Source organism: Actinia tenebrosa, unplaced genomic scaffold (genome assembly GCF_029948245.1).
Source record: "Actinia tenebrosa isolate PJP-AT-01 unplaced genomic scaffold, QUT_ActTen_1.0 PGA_scaffold4__44_contigs__length_22323623, whole genome shotgun sequence".
In the NCBI taxonomy this organism is placed as follows: domain Eukaryota; kingdom Metazoa; phylum Cnidaria; class Anthozoa; order Actiniaria; family Actiniidae; genus Actinia; species Actinia tenebrosa.
The window spans coordinates 17,355,645-17,372,579 of NW_028292581.1; the positions used below are offsets into that span (position 1 = coordinate 17,355,645).

At 34.7% G+C, this 16,935-nt stretch overlaps 1 protein-coding gene across 2 annotated transcripts; it reads right to left on the minus strand.

Annotated features, from left to right (window-relative positions):
• Positions 1–198: 198 nt before the first annotated feature.
• On the minus strand, positions 199–15,267 carry LOC116301552 (uncharacterized). 2 transcript variants are annotated; one of them, XM_031710629.2, is made up of 8 exons: positions 14,742–15,267; positions 9,705–11,545; positions 7,596–8,281; positions 7,016–7,118; positions 4,309–4,385; positions 3,704–3,814; positions 2,606–2,910; positions 199–1,766 (listed from the first exon to the last, which is right to left on the minus strand). In XM_031710629.2, exons 2-8 carry the CDS (start codon positions 10,817–10,819, stop codon positions 1,134–1,136), a joined length of 3,030 nt encoding a protein of 1,009 aa, XP_031566489.2. In that variant the 5' UTR covers positions 10,820–11,545; positions 14,742–15,267; the 3' UTR covers positions 199–1,133. The 2 variants fall into 2 exon arrangements, with proteins under 2 accessions (XP_031566489.2, XP_031566488.2); XM_031710628.2 differs by having other exon boundaries at positions 3,674–3,814; positions 14,742–15,266.
• Positions 15,268–16,935: the final 1,668 nt, after the last annotated feature.

Consider the following 16,935-nt stretch of genomic DNA (forward strand, 5'->3'; position numbering starts at 1 on the left):
TTTCATGGCTCGATCTACGTTAGATCCTTAGATCTAGTCTCCTACGCAGCCGCAACTAATAGCGGCTGCGTAGGAGACGACTACCTTAGATCAGCCCAGAGGTTGTTTCAGGGTTCGATCTGCGAGTTAGACGTGCCCAGACTTAGATCAGACCAGAGGTCGTTTCAGGTTATCGATAAAATTTAACAGACGAACACATTCCAAGAATTACTGTATTTAACAAAAAAGTTTATTTTTACATGGGACAAACCCTACAAACTTTTTGACACGATATGTACAAGATAAATGTCAATTTTCCTAAACGCCATACAATATATGTACAGAAAGTGAAAGGATGAATAAATGGATGAATGGATGGTTATTTCTAAACTTAAGTATGGATAAGTATAGAAAACGTGAAAGAATACTTATAATATAATGGTTAATACGATTCAATATTCCAAACAATTCAACCGTCTAAATTTACATAGCTTAAATCATCTCGTTTTATCAACAGACTTGAACGTCTTTAACACTAACGACCAACGCGTATCAAAGCAAAGCTTATCAAAAACCCTTAGGTCTGAATAATGAATGAGTATCGGGAATACACTTCTACAAACCAAACAATATAATTTTCAAATGACTGACTATATCAAGACAGTACAAACATTGAATTAAATGTTGTGATTAATAACCCTACATAGCTTACTGCTATTTTCAGCATCATGTCTAGTCGATAGAGTGATTTTATTTAAAAAAAGAAAAATGACTATTTAGTTAATACTAGTTAATAAAAAAAACAAAAAACAACAACAACAAAAAAAAAAACACACACACAAAAAACCCAACAACAATTGGTTTAGAGTCTACTACTAACTATTATGCGTACTATTTTTTCACGGGTTAAATAAAATCACTCTAGTTGCGAGTTGCACGTTGGAATATAGTTTTTCGCTGCCGCCAGTCAAAATGTGAAAGGATACGACCAAATTTCAGCGTGCATCTCGCAGGTACCGGGTTCACATAACATTGATAACCGCAGTAAAACGCTCGTCAAACTCTTTACAAAAGGGTTTCTAACTTTAGTTACAATTTTCTTTTTCTTTTTTTTTTTTCCGTTCCTCTTTTTCTATTTTTTCCCCCCATAAGGGTCACCTCTTTGCCAACTTAAGGACAATGCCTTTTCTCGGATGATTTGGATCCCCATTGGTTGATTCGTTGTCACTGGTTACCAGTTTCACAGTCCATTCATTCTTTTCGTCATTCTTCTCGTTCATGTCGATGTCACTTGAAGGGCTGGCAAGAGGCGAGCACATTGGACTCATTGACGGTGACATAGGAGCCGGGGAAGCAGGCATTGAAGGCACAGGAGTGGGCAGAGGAGTAGGAAGCTTCATATTCTCCACTTCTTGTTCGGTCAAAGGAAAAGATCGGAGCGGGAAGGGCGCAACTGTCGGCCAACAATCCATATCAGCTGCCTTGAAGAGACTGTCAGTAGACGAAGATCGCCTATGAGACAACTTCTGTTCAATGGATAACGATCGGGATAACAACCCCCCTGATGTTGGAGTTACAGACCCAGGGACGCCAGTGGGTGAAGGCATCATTCCTGGGGTACCAGGAGGGGTATTCTGAGAGTCTTCAATACTTCCAAGCTCGCTGCTTTGTCGTTGGGACCGTTTACGTTTCTTAGTTAAAAATCCCAAGAATCTTTTCCTTTCGTGTTCTTCGCATATTTCGTGTCTTTCGATGTAAAGCTCGTCATCGAGGACCTCTGTTTCAGACTGGAAAAGAATTCATACGGAAAGTGAGACGGGACAGCTGTAAAAAGCAATTTCCTTTTAAAATAATAAGATAACGCTAATTCTTATGAACTAAAGGAACAAAATTGGGAAGGCTGTAATCATTTCCTTCGGAATAAAGATCTTGTTGGCAAAAAAATAAAAAAGGAACACAAACAACAGAAATGACAGACACCTTACACCCTAGATAGTTTGAACACCTTCAAAAAAGAATGTCTGAGCAATACGAGAAAGAATATTAGCGATTGCAGGCGTACCAAGATCTAAGGGAATAAGCTGGCATGACTGTTGTTTCTTATAATTTCTCGTCAAAAACAGGAATGTTAGTCTTGAGATAATAAGTGTTGCTTGTATTGTGGACGAAGCCGTTTTGAACACACTCGATTATTCGTGTTTAGATACACTGTAATATCTTATGGTCTTGGAATGACCTATGACATATCAAATATATCCTGTAACTCAAACAAGCATTCTTGAAATAGGTATATGAACATGCCAATCATATGACGTTGAATCTTAAGCCTCAGCGATAATGCCATAAAGCATTAGGCTCATTTTCTAGATATTATGTTTTTTAGAAGAGAGAGAGGGATGAAGCAGAATGAGAACAGAAAGAAGAGTTAGAGGGGTTTCGTGACAGTCAAAATATTTCTGTTTAGCATTTTGGACCCCTTGCACTAAATACCTTGAATAAAATGAATATATTTATAACACCATAAAGGATTCAAATCCTCCAGACAGCATAATCTTTTGTTTTGACCCTGAATTAGGAATTACTGTGGTGTTTGATAATGGTTAAATCTGTTAGCAGAATTTATTACCTTTTCTTCAGACTGTTCACCAGTTGATGTACTCTCAGCAACCTCTAACACACGCCAATTTGGAGTTGGGATTTCTTTGTATTGAAGTTTTTCTACCCTTGTTGAAGAAGCCATCGAGTATGGAATAACGATATTATTGATGTCAAATGCATTACTTGTTCTTTTCTTTCGGAGTAAAAGATTGAGTGTTGATGGTGGCATCGAGTTAGACAGAGGGGTGGGACTTGGTGAAGATGTGGGCGTAGAGGATGAGGACCCAGTTGTTGGCAGAGATAAACTTCTTGCTCGCTTCTGTAGTTGTGCAGCTATAAGAGTTAATACCAAATATTAGTAGCTGAACACAAATAGGGCACTTGCGTTATGGCACCATCACCTACGACTACCAGGATCCCTTGCACTCTTTCTATCGTTTAGTTAATTAGCACCAATTATGAGGAAAAGACCTGCCAAAGACTTCATGTACAAATTTGAAGAAAGAAAATTTGTAAAGAATTTTGATAGTAGTAGTAAAATGCCAACATCATGCAAACAGCCCATTGTACCTAGCTTTAGTACAACTTTCATTCAGATTGTGTATCTTTCCCTTGAGTATTATCCTTTTCAGTTCAAAAAAATGGAATGCAAAAAAAACCCCAGTTCAAATAATTTATCTACATTCTAAAAAGCGTGAAACTGGAAAACAATATGCTTAGCTAACAGGGTCAACAAAATAGTTGAAAATAAACAAACTGAGTTATATACCATATCCATAGTTACAAGACCAAAGGTCGTAATATGAACACTAAAAAGGACCTTAGGGTAGTCTGCTTTGGTCAATAGAGAGTTTTAGATTGACATTCCCCCCCCTCCGCAAATGGCAAATGTTTTCATTGTTAACCTATTTTTCACTTTAGTTATTGTAGACTTTCTCGGCACACACAAATATTCTTTTGTTTATCTACTACTTGGAGATTTTTGGATTCCTTTTCACAAATTTTAAAGAATTTTTACTCGCTGGTTGTTTCACTTTTGCGAAAGTAAATATAAAATTCTCTAATGACTCCTACAGCACTTAGGATATCTGCCTACCAGCACTAATAGCAGCAGCTCTCTTCTTACGTGGTATCTCGGTATGGCAAGAGCGATTTGACTCAGTCTTGATGTTATTTTTAGGTGTGCTTGGGAGACTAGCGAAGCCCCTCTTACGGTCATACTTCTGGTTGCGGAATTCTGTAATTAAATAATTACTGTCTTAATTAAATAAATTTTATTATTCAAGCTTGAGATGAATTCCAAGTATTCACCTCAAGGACTAGAGGTTTGTGCTGTGTGATTAGAGATCTTTAGCAAGACATTCTTGCTAGGTACCCACAAATTTTAAACTGCAGCTCATTGTCAAGTGTTTTCCATTGAATTTTTGACATTTGTGAGGGAGAGCTTTTGACATCATAACAAAGTTGTTGCTGGAAGAGCTGTGGTATTGAGTTTTGTTAATGCTGAGTGTTTTTCCTTGTATGCGGGCATGTTTTGGGCCTGATCCCCTAGAATTTAGTGGTTAATGGTAAACCTTATACTAAAGGTCTTTAATATTTCAATGAAAAATGTGTAAAGCATAATGGACAGAATTCAGTATGACGTCCTGTATATTAATAAATAAATAAATAAATAAAAAATCTTTAACTTAGAATGGAATATTTTTCACCACAGCTAAATTGATAACTCACTTGCTGATGATAGTAGTGAAGCTGCAGCTCCTTTTGCCAGTTGAGCTCTTCTATTTGATGGCTTGGGAATTGGTTTTCTGGTAAAATAACATTTTGTTTGGTTAAAACCTTTCACTAAATTATATAAAGATAAATTCTCATATTGCATTCAGTTGTTATATGTTTACTAATGGCTGTGACTGTAAGCTATTGTCATTACTGTGCCAACTAGAGATGGATTCGTTAATGTAAACAAAGCAACTTGGCAAGAGCTAGAGTGATAATGGTTGGCAATTAACGTCACAATGCTAATGTTTGTAAACGAAAACTAGTGTTATGGTAGATATTTGTTATAAAATCTTATTATGACTGTAAATACTCCATGTTATCACCCGAGGAAACTTATCAGCTTTGTTGATTTTAGACAAGATTAAAGTATTCGAAATTTGTGAAATTAGAGTTATGTTGATCAAAACAAAAATGTAGATCCAACGAAATTAGATGAAAAAAGTATAGGTCACAAATATCAAAAACTATCCCTTTAGAACTAATAATATTAACATCCTAAAAGAAACTATGAATATTGATTTTCTGAATGCTTAATTTGGGTCAAGGGGAATGGAAATAATGTGAAGTGGACATTACTTGGTCAGGTTAACTCATGATAATTTGAGCAATACAGATCTTGTTTTCAATAATCACCTACTCTATTTACACATTCACATATTTATGTTTTGAACATATTATTCTTGGAAATCTGCCAGTAAATGCAGGGATTTCATTAAGGTTTTAAACAATAGAAGATCATGAACTAGACAGAGAGTCCTGGTAGAATGTTCATTACTGTGTGTTTTTAAATATTCTGCAAACTCAGACATTTCAATGGCTTGCTGTGAAATTAGTTTTTATAGCCACCGGTCATAAATATAAAAGGTACTGACTGATTATTTTTGATTGACAGCGGCTGAAATTCAAATTTCAGTGTACAGCTCGCAACTTCTGAGTTCACAGAATATCAAAAACCACAATAAGTTTTGAAATAATAGAAGAACATGGTAGTTTTAGCCAGATAATTTTACTCTGTTAACAGATCTTTCTCTGGTCTCCAACACTTAGTGTTTTTAATGAAAACACTAAATTATTCTTATTCCTTATGCAGTCACAAGCTGTTTTTTTCTAACCTTCTACTCAATAAACACCAAGTGATTGTTGAAAATACTATAATATCTAGACATGTGCCATGGAAACCAAAATGTTTAGATCCAGATAAGCAAAAATATTTACCAATAAATCAATTCTTTTTGTTTTGGAAGGTTTTTCAATACTGATTTGGAATTAAAATCCACAAAGATCTCTTAAACTTTGATACTCTTAGCCATTATTGAACACATAAGTATTAATACAGGATGACATCATCAGACTGAAATGTGGTATTACAAGGCCTTATCACTATGGCAACATACCAGCTGCACATCCATTAAATATAACACACTGGAAGCCAATACATGACTTAATCGCAGTCCAATTAACTAAACTAATATCAAAATCATTAATGGAGAACGTTCTAGAGATTACATGGTTATTATTCAATATCTCCTGGTTATTAACCCTTTGGACACAGTAGAAAAACGGGTTCTACTTGTGACTTTTATGCGTTAATAAGCTTTATATTTCATAAACAGGCTTTTTGGGGGCTGATTAACATAATACCAAAATTCGGGGAAACTTAAGGAACGCACATTTGAGATATAAAGCCCTGAACATTGGGAGAGATGATATTTTGATCAGCACAAAAACTAAAATTTTCGCTAATACCTCGAAGTAGAGTTGCTCGAGGTTAGCAGAATTTTGTGAAAAGTTTAAAGCATAAGAGACACGAATAAAACACTAAATGTTTTTTAGCATGAATGAGAGATAAAGAAAAAAATTGCAAAAGTAGCAGCCTTGTCGTTTTTCTGCTCTGTTGACCCTTCATGCTTAGTTGCTTGATGAATGGAAATTGAAAATTCAAGCACCTTAACTACATCCTATAACAGTCAATATTTACTTGAAATAGCCACTTCGAGATCATTAACATAGCTCAAAAAAATTTTTTCATTTCTTTGTATCTATTGGCATATTTTAGAATTTGCAAATATCATTCAGCTAATTTTGGTTGAGAACCAACTTCTTTACTTCTGGCTGTGAAATTTGGTACAGCAATATAAATGGCTTGAGTTATTATCTTTGAGAAAATTTGAATGAGGTCTGCAAGACCCATATCCCGACTGAGAATCACCCTAGGGGTTTTCTCAGGGACCGTTTAATTAATCAATATTTGATGTTATTTTATCAGCTCACTGAACATCTCAGGAGAGATAACTAGCTAAAAACTAGTGTGAGCTGCGTCGGTGTTTCCTAATGAAACAGTAATGATGAAAAGGTAAATTATACACCGTGAAAAGATCGAAAAACTGACGTTTTGGACGCTAGTCCTTCGTCGGAGCATCTCAGTATAAACCTTATTGAACAACCAAGACCTTTTTATCACCCAAAAAGCATGACCCAGAAATGATTAAATTGATAAAAACTTCATAAAACTCCAAAAATAAGCCCATTAATAAACCACTCTATTGTTTTTCTATTGTTTTAAGACGAAACATACATGTTCGGCAATTAAAAGCCCAGGGCCTATTTTTGAAGGTTTACAATATGGTAGTGGTTGAGAATAATAATGAGTCCCACTCACTTTCTTTCATTCTGTGCGGATGACTTTGGTGGCTGAGGTTTGGTTCTGGATTCAAAGCCACCTTTCTTCAGGATGGATGCAAAATGAAACTGTAATGGTATTTCTAGAAAACACAAAAATATTTGATTTCATGATACTGAAAACATGACAATTGGAGGAAATTGAGGGAAATCACCAACACAAAATTACTCCCAATTTAGTCGATGAAATTCAAACTAAATCAAGATCCACTAAAAATACCAGTCGCACTGGAGGAAAGTGAACCAAATTACCAATACTGAGGCAGCAATTAATTTTTCTTAATAAGCAAGACATTTGTCAGGCCAGAGGCATATTTAACCTCTCAAAACCCAAGTAGTGAATGGTCAAATGTCTGGCCAAGGCAAATCATTTACCAGTCAAGTGGTCACTTTAACTGGACATTTGTCCAATGACTGGCAGCTCTTGTTTACAGCCAGGTTTAAAACAAAGTTTTCTACACAAAATTCACATAATTTAAGATTGCTCATTGGCTTTAACTGCAGTCAATTTCACGATTCTTATTCTCTTTTCAATAATAATCTCGTTTAAATCTCAATACCTGTAGAGAATGACAAGACAGGATGATATGAATGGTCCAATAGTTTGACACGTTCTGCAATAGGCAGTGCTGGATCGACTACAGTAATAGTTTTGGCCACTTTTGTACAGGAAATGCAAGGTGTTTCTGGTGTTGAGCACTGACAAGATGACTCTCTGTATTTGCAAGTTTCTTTTATGGCAGAAAGACGCACCAGAGTACGATTGTGAACAGGGTTTATCCCTCTAGTTCTTGCACACTGTGAAACAAAATCATTTCCTGAAGTCGTTCCAGAGATTTTGTTATCTGCTAGGTCATTTTTGATACCAGACGTGCGCAACCTTTTGGAAGGTATGTCACTTTTCTCAATCACAGAACTTTGCAGTAATGTTTTCTTTAATCCATTTCTCAGGTGGTTTTGAGGTTCTTTGAAAATGTTCAGTTTTAATTCTGTAGACTCTGACAATGTTGAGTTGTTTTTTGTTGTTGATATGCCATTTGCAGTAGTTGCCAATTTTATGTCAAGGTCAGCCATTGTGACAGGAGCTTGCAATTTCACTGGCTGCTTAGAGACTTGAATATTTTTGTGCATGTCTTCATATTTTCGGATCTGTCTTTCAAGATTGATAATTTGTGACTGTAGCCAGGCCCAGCGTGAAGAAATTTCTCCCAACTCTGTTTGATAGGCCTTTCTCAATGATTTTGACCTGAAATAATATTGCATAAGGAAATGGTTAGAAAGAAAATGAAATAATTATAAGAATATATTAGTGCAAAAAAATAAATATTTTTTGGTATTTAATAAATCATTGAGGTTTAAGATATAGACATGCTTTTCTAACAATACCAAATAGTGAATTTTTATTCATTTTGCTTTAAAGGATGTTTTTCTACTGTGGACAACCAAATAAAAGCAGTTTTTGAAACAGAAGGGGTTATATTATCTATGGCATACAAGATTTTTAAGGTTTTTCTCATTGGCCATTCACACACAAGCTCCCACAAACTTTTATTTGTTTTTTAACCTTTCAAACAAGTTAGACAACTACAACACCAGTTGTATTTGAATATTTTCAGGGGATCTGTGTATTTTTTTATACCATTTATTAAAGCCATAAAGCTTGGGCCTATAGGCTTTTTACTTAAATTAGGCAAACATTTATTCCCAGTGAAAGAAATGTATGAATAAAATTACAAACAAAATGATATGCAGATTTATAGTCCAGTTCACCCACACAGCATAATTAATTCATTGGACTGTCTTTGCAACTACAAATTCAAAGCTTAAAAACACGATAAATTTATTCCTATATAACATTTTTAGCAAGCAATTTTTTTTTTTTGAAATCATGAAAACGAAAAATAGAAAATGAAAAGATGTGGGGGAATAAAAGAAAGAAAATGATAATTTGAGAGGATGTAATTTACATCGTGAACAAAAGCTGTTTTCAGCCCTTGATGTTGTTTGCATATATTTGAGCTGTTCTGGAGTTATAAAAAGCAAGATGACATATGCATAAGCAATTTCCTTATATTGAATTCGTACAAGAGGAAAATTATAATATCAATCCAGGTGGAATTCAAGACATCCAAGAAATACTGGAAGATAAAGGGAAAAGTAAAACGATCTCCGAGGCGTCAAAGACAACATTTTTCACAAAATACTTGTGCCACAAGATCATATCTTTTTAGGTCGAAAAAAATACTATTAAATTCTTTATACGTAAACCCTCACCCTTGTCAAAGGAACGATAGTTAAATTTTCTTCCCGCCCGCTTTTAGATTTCAAGGCTTGTATTGTTTTGATGCGTGGGAAATTTAAAATGTCATCATGAAGGGAGATACGACTACGAGTTAGAAGAGTAAAGAAAATATTTTGAAGTAAACAACTACATTCAGAGATTTTTATAACCGATACTGGAGATTCTGGATGAAATGAAATCGAAAACGAGAAGGCATTGTTCGCGTTTGTCACACAAAAAATGCTCTCGAAGGGTATACAAGGACTATGTAATTCACTAGGACGAACAACAAAGCCAATCGATCTGTCAGCCAGGGATTTCTTGAAATATACTATTGACAATATAATTGGACCCTTGAATGATTTTTCTTATGTTTTGTAGTACTTACACATTAGATCGAAGCAAATCTGGTCGATTTTCCTCTTCTTCGCTTTCGTCTCCGGAGCTGGCCTCTGTCGCATCCGAATCATACATCGTTTCCAAATGCTCTACATAAGCAGTTAACCCATCCACTAGACTTTCTGTTTCGAATTTTTGCCTTTCGCCACTCAGGGCATTCCTTATTGCTTTGTTAACACTTTCTGGAGAATATTTGACCGCATTTTCGAGCTGATTTTCAGTAGGATTACTGTTCGATGAAGCGTTTCTTGGATCTTTGGCTTGATAAGTAATTGGGCCATTGTCAGTTTCATGTGATCGTAAAGCACTCCTACACAATATTCCTTCTTTCTCAGTATTCAGGTTTGGTTTCGTATCTCCTCCTCCAGGAAGGGAATCTTCCTCTCCTTTCGAAGAACCAAACGATGACTCGGATTTTCCGTTTATTTGATCGACGATCCCGTTCAATTGGCGATGCACATGGGTTTCAATTTGCCGCGTTTGCAGTCTCCGGAGGCGTTTCTCGAGCTTTTTCGCACGGTTTTCTAACCGAGTTTGTCGCTGAACCGATCTTGCAGTTCTCTGTGAAATAGCCGCCAGAGATGAATTAAAACTTGCTACAGGATGTTTCTGTAGACGGCTATTTTTCTCGTCTTCCAGTTCAATATTACAAGCACCCGCCGGTGTTAACGTAGTAGCTGTACTTGAAGCACATGCTCGTCTTGAAAGATCACTAGGAATGGCGGGCTTTCGCTTTTGGCTGTCGCTTTGAATATTTGCTGATTTGGTCATGTCAACGACGTTTTCTTGAAAACTAACACAATGTCCGTTTGGCATGTCCTCTTTTTTGAACTCTTCTTCGTTGCGTATTGAACTTTTGGGCGGGGAAGACAAGCACGACGACTGCTCTCCAGTTGTATTCGTAATGTTATTACTACTATCTGAATCGTCGAGCAATCGAACGAGTCCGTTTCGAGAGAGCAGCGTTAAATCAACTCCTTTACTAATAGAGTTTTGTTTTAGATTCTCTGGTATCGTTGACGAACAGTACCGATCCACAGAATTTTTTCTCGGCGACCCGGGAGACGCGTTTGCCTCGGTGAGAGCAGGAGCCATTTGCGCCATCGACTAGAGTCTCCTTCACGATGAACACGAGCGATGAAAATACGTCCACTGTGAACGCATTTTCCAAAGCACTGAGCGGTGGAAAATTTCACCAGGTAAATCTATAACAAGTCTTCTTTAACTCAAAATTGTCTATTTATGAAGTTCACAAACTCGAGGGGAGGAAACAATTTTTTTTCGCGATGAAAAACACGTGACCGCCACGTCTCGACAGAACGTGTTCTAATCCCTCGCTTTAGAACAACCAGGATGCTTGATATATGCAAAACAACCAATTTTTATCAGTCGATTTTCAGCCCGAAAGAGGTTCCAAAACGTCCAGATGAAACTTCAAAGCTTGAGATGGATAGGTGTAGAGACGTTTGACAATATTTTGGGGCAATTTCCAACGAAGAAGAGAGTCCCTCAAGCGAAAATCTAAACACTTTCCCGTCGTTCAATATGGCGGCGTAAGAATCCACAGAGTTCTTGTACAACCAAATCCTCGTGCAAAAATATCCATTGCCTTCACCCTTGCATCAATACTCCTTACCCCCCTATAGCTACTCATTCCTGATTGGCCCAGAACGCAGGAAGCCCATCAGCTGACAGGAACCCATAAGGAGAAAGTATTATTTGATCATTAGGGATAAAGTCCATATTTACAAACGATGAATACACGCCTCCAAAACGCTTGAGATGACTATTTATTCTTCTCGATTAAAATATTCTAGATCTCCAGTGAATCTGAAACAGGAAAAAATTGTATGAAATCGTTAATTCCGGGCAAAAGGGAGCTTTTTACTATCATTATTATTTGTTTCTAAAGCACAAGAGAATCTTAAAATTATTTAAACAATGCATTTGAGCCCACATGAGGGTTAATCTCGTCATTCCCACGTGGAGCCAATATTCATTAGTTTTTAGAATCGACCCAATCCAAAGAAACTGGAAATTTAGGCTCATAATATTAATTTTATTCCAGATTTTTTATACTGCCGTTTGCCAATAATAAACAAATAAAATAAGATATGGGCAAAACACTATAAATTTTGAATTTAGCAAGAAATGGGTTTTGTACAATATAATTTTTGATAATCTTAATCAAAGTAACTTTCGATAAACAATTATTATAAAGATTTGCTTTGCTGGTCTTCATATAAAATTTAAATATTATAAAATAAAAAATTATTCAGCCATAAAGGCATTAAGAGAATGTTATTGAATCAAACCTTATGAGATCTATTTTTAAATGAAAATTCTGAAAACATTGTTATTCTCTTACAGTTACTTTTTGCAGCTAAAATTGCGAAAGTATTTTAAAAGAGTTGGAATTTAGCATTAAATTTAACTCAATTTTGTGAATGTATGTCCTAAGTTTAGTCTTTTACAATTTATACATTATATCATATTTGCATGTATTTGGCACCATATAAATAAATTATTATTATTAATAAATTTGCATGTTTACAATTATATTTTGTAGATTTTTTTATTTTGAATAATTAAGTACTGTATGGATACACTTATTTCAAAGAACGTTGTCATGACTGAAGGCAAAAGGCAATAGGCAAAAAGTGATAGGAGATAGGTCATTCCAACATCCAAGAATAGCTAGAATGACTTGTGTTTCTGTTTCTTATTCTCCTTAAAAACATGGGCCTTAGTGTTGAGACTGATGCAATGCTGTTTGTAGTTGACGACACCATTTCTGTCTCAGAATGACCTATCGCCCATAGACAGCCTTTGGCCATTACAACATTTTTTTTGAATAAGGTGTATGAGATGTCTTTGTAGAAATCAATTTATTGGCTGGGGGCAAGGGAGTGGCAAAAAATTCAATAATAATAATAATAATAATAATGATAATAATAATAATAATATTAATATACCCATAGGTATGACAACAAGGAAGAAAAAAAATGTTTGGTAAATCTGAGAGATTAATAGAAAGCATTGTGCCAAGGAATTTCTGTTTTAGACTTGGAATCAATGGATAACATGTCAGTAATTAGTCAGTGGACAGAAAGGGAGTTAAACTGATTCTACTAACTAACTAATCTCCCACTAATTCTATTATTTCATTTTGTATGTTAGTTATTTTATATTTCTAAAGACCCAGTATATCACTCCAGCATATGATTATAATTCAAACAAAATGCAGTACAATTTCATAATACTATTAAAGGGTAAATCCCGTGGCAAACTGTTTTAGCACATTTGAGCACTGTTGGCCAACTGCATACATTTCTTTCAATTAATTTTCCAAATAAGGCAAAAAAAGTCATTTATTTTGCAGCAAGGAGCTTATGCCTAAATATACACAAATATATTTTAAGTGGTCGTTGATTCAAGATTCCCACTATAACAGAAATATTTTAGCATATGAGGATTGTCCTTGTTCTATGAGGGTAGCAATTGATAGCCAATGACTAACAAATCTGTGGCCCTTATTACATTGCCTGGAATTTAGAAGTTAATTCTTGCAAAGGGAGAAATTATAAGATTGATTATATATGGAGATACAGATTGTATCTTCAAGTGTTGAGGTGATATCTTACGAGTAGAGCAACGAACGAGTAAGATCCATAAGTAAAAGCCATATCTCCTAGGGGCCATTTAATATTCTATTTCATATAATTATAAATGAAATACAATTTGAGTGGATTTTTTCTATCTAATGCGGTTTTCTAAAGAATTTTTACCGAAGGTGTTATTTTCACATGTGAAGATATAACTATTTAGCGATAGAGAAAAATAGATATTACATCTATGATTATTTATATTTCATTGCATTGAAATAAAGCAAAAAAGCTCACATATATGCTTAATTTACAGTGACAAGTGTTTCTGTAAATATCAAAATTTCTAATATTTTTTTAGCTAGAATTGGATTATCTTTTACACCATTATGCTATTTCAAAAAAAATTGCTGATAGGCCGCTGAATTTTAGCTTTTTATTACTCAAAGAAACATGCATCTGTGGTAAAGAATCATCAAGATTCCATTATTTCTATTACTATTGGTCTCCAATAGTAAAAAACATATTGGAAGGTCTGAGGCAAAAGTAGGTAATTCATTAATATATTAGAGGAAAAGAAAGTCTGATTATGTTTTTGGTTTCACTTTCATTACCAAAGCCATATGAACCACAATCTAAGCAACACTTAAATTAATACCTTTTTACATTTTTGAGGCTTTTCTAGAATTTATTTTCAAGGAATAAAATTATGACCAAAATATTTGTAGATTTTCTGTGAAAAAATAATTGTTTTACTTCAAATCATAAAGAATATGATTTCATTTTCAAATTTTGACTTTTTGAGATAGCATTTATGCATTTTTAAAATAAAAATATGATAGCATAAATTTAGTATATTTTTTTAATGGGACAAAATTTTTGCTTCAAAAATATTCGCAACCTGTTTACTTCTAAATTTTATATTTTCTCACTGGGTTTCCTGTGGTACTATAAATATCCCTTACAATATGGAAATGAGCCAAATGTATTGTAATCATTATGCAAACGTTGCAAAAATTTATTTTTAATTGTGAAAAATATCAGAATTATACTTTTAGACAAACGAAAATCGTTAAGATTAAGAAATTTATTTTAATAGTGATTCAATATTCATTGAAATGTATTTATTGTAATGTAGGCGCATGAAATTAAATAAATTAATGGATAATCGATTGAATATCGATTTCAGCTCAAGCTAGCTTGTTATCAAGTGTTGAATATTTTATACAGAGAAATTTCTGAAAAACTTTTTTGCTACCTCGCTTGAAATTCAAATCTCTTTCGATTTGTTAATGGAAGAGGGTTTTTACAATGGTTACAGTGTTTTAAAGAATTTGCATTTCATATAAAGCAACAGGTAAATTTAAATACGAATCAGACATCTGGACTCTAGCTCAAGAATTTATCCTACAAGTCCTTACCTCATAAAGTGCCATATTCGTAGATCCTTTTTTTTCCCACCTCCGCTGCAGTAGAGTGATTTTGTGAACCTTGTCACATTATCCTTAACCAAACTTTAGCATAAAGGTTGACCTATGTTAAAGTTCCAAGTCTGATGGAAATTTTTTCCCTAGTTTTTGAGTAAGCAACCACATATGAGATACTCTCTTTCAAAAAACTTTCCTTCTGCCCCACAAAAAATTCCTTAGTGATCAAAAAAGGCATGTTTGTATTGAAAGACCTGAAGAACGACGAAGAAAATACTTGTAGACCAACTTAGGACTCTAAGTACTTTCACTATCTTAGTCGCTCAACAACCAAAACTATAGGACTCTCTCTTCAGTACCACACTAGTATCCTGGAAACGCTAAATGCAATCGAAAAAAAGAAAAGTATTCCTTACAAAGTAATGTTGCCAAATACTAGCTCGAATGAAACTTAGGAGCGTTAAAAAAGGGCAGATGGAAAGTTTTTACACGAATCACTAAAAAATTTGCCAACCCTTTTCTAAAATTTCTTCTGAAAACAGATTTTTCGGGGGGTATTTTGGTGATACTGCGCAAACTCACATCGATTAATTCCTTTTACGGAAAACCGGAAGTAAAATTTCATCGAAGAAAAGTCACGTACTGACGAAAAAATGCATCAAAAAATACCAAAATAACACTACAAATATATTGTTTAGGGAAAAAATAAGGATTTATTGTGGAGATAAATTAATAATAGTGAAGTTAAAGAGTTTTTCAGGGAAGAATTTTTTCACATCCTCTCTCCAGTCTTCATCTTTTGGCTCTGTCACAGGGAATCCATTATTTTCTCTTAGTGACAAAATAAGACAATTAGATAAATAAAATTCAAAAATTCAATTATAATCTTTATTACACTCATGTAGTGAGTTTTTTTTAGGCGCATTGATAGTTCATATGTCATATATTGGTTAGCCTTTATCATCTGATTATCTGAAACACAGGTGTCAACTGTATACATATACCATTTTTCATTGCCGCTGTTACATTGGCCAGTGTGCCTGGTCCCCCCTTCCTCCAAAAACACTAAAATATTATAATACTACAAGTTAATAATGAAGAACTTAAACACAGTATAATAAAGGTTGTAACAATACTAATGTTTAAAGCCTATTTGACAGAAGAAGAAAAAATTATAGAGTTGCTGTTGGGTTTGCTGGGAGTTTAATGGATGACCATGAGGAAAGAGCATGTTAAGAAGACGTCACAACAAAGAGAACAAAAGTTATTTATCAAAATGAAAAGCATTCATTAATTGAACTATAACCTCCGTGAAGTTTGGAAGTCTGAGTTTTATGAATGAGTTTAATTTCTAATGAGTTTGTTTACTTCTTGAATGTTTTGAATGCCCAACCGGAGTCGTAAGCAACTTAAGAATTAGCCACTCCAAGTTTGAGAAAAAAGCTGGATCAAGTTGGCATTGAAGTGCATTGTGGGACTGCTTAAGGGGACGAAATACACGTCATCTAGTAAACATGTCCCCTAAAACAATCCCACAATGCTTTGCAATCCCTACTTGACCCAGTTTTTTGACCTCCTGATCAACCTTAGAATGGCTAATAATATCTATATTTCAATTTGTCAAGTTACAGTTATGAAATACCTAGGAAAGTAAGTATTGATAACCTTACGATAGTATTTCAAGGGAACTACACAGAAGAATAGCGAAGGGGCAATACCCCACTCAAAGTTTGAATTAGGCCTGTGAATACGATTAAGATTGCCCCCCCCCTGGAGGGGGGGGGCAATCTTGATAAAATAGTGTTATAAATACACTGACATTGCATAAGGAAAATTGCAACTGATTCTTGAATAGAAAAGAATGCCTAATATAGGAGAGGGCAAGAGACTTTTTCCCTCAATCCCCTTCTGCACATATGTACCCATGCTTTTTCGAGGCTAGCGATAATTTTTCAAGCAATTAAAAAAGGCTGGCGGTGTCAACTAATTTGTATGCAAGCAGATTATAAATAATAGAACAATTATGTCAAGTGCTAGCTATATACAAATGCATTTAATTTAATAGGCGCATGATATTCAAACTTTTCTGATGTACACTCCTTTCTTGTCACACATACAGTTTTATCACCAGGACCTAAAGGTGTTTGCTCTAGCTTTGTTTCAAATAACACTGCATAAGACATGAAGA

Excerpts from the sequence above, each read along its gene's own strand:
- LOC116301552 (XM_031710628.2), bottom strand. The coding sequence starts at position 10,819 with ATGGCGCAAATGGCTCCTGCTCTCACCGAGGCAAACGCGTCTCCCGGG. Across the intron at positions 7,119-7,595 it reads TGTCTTGTCATTCTCTACAG|AAATACCATTACAGTTTCAT; the intron begins GTATTGAGATTT and ends TGTGTTTTCTAG. Across the intron at positions 3,815-4,308 it reads TTCACTACTATCATCAGCAA|AATTCCGCAACCAGAAGTAT; the intron begins GTGAGTTATCAA and ends ATTTAATTACAG.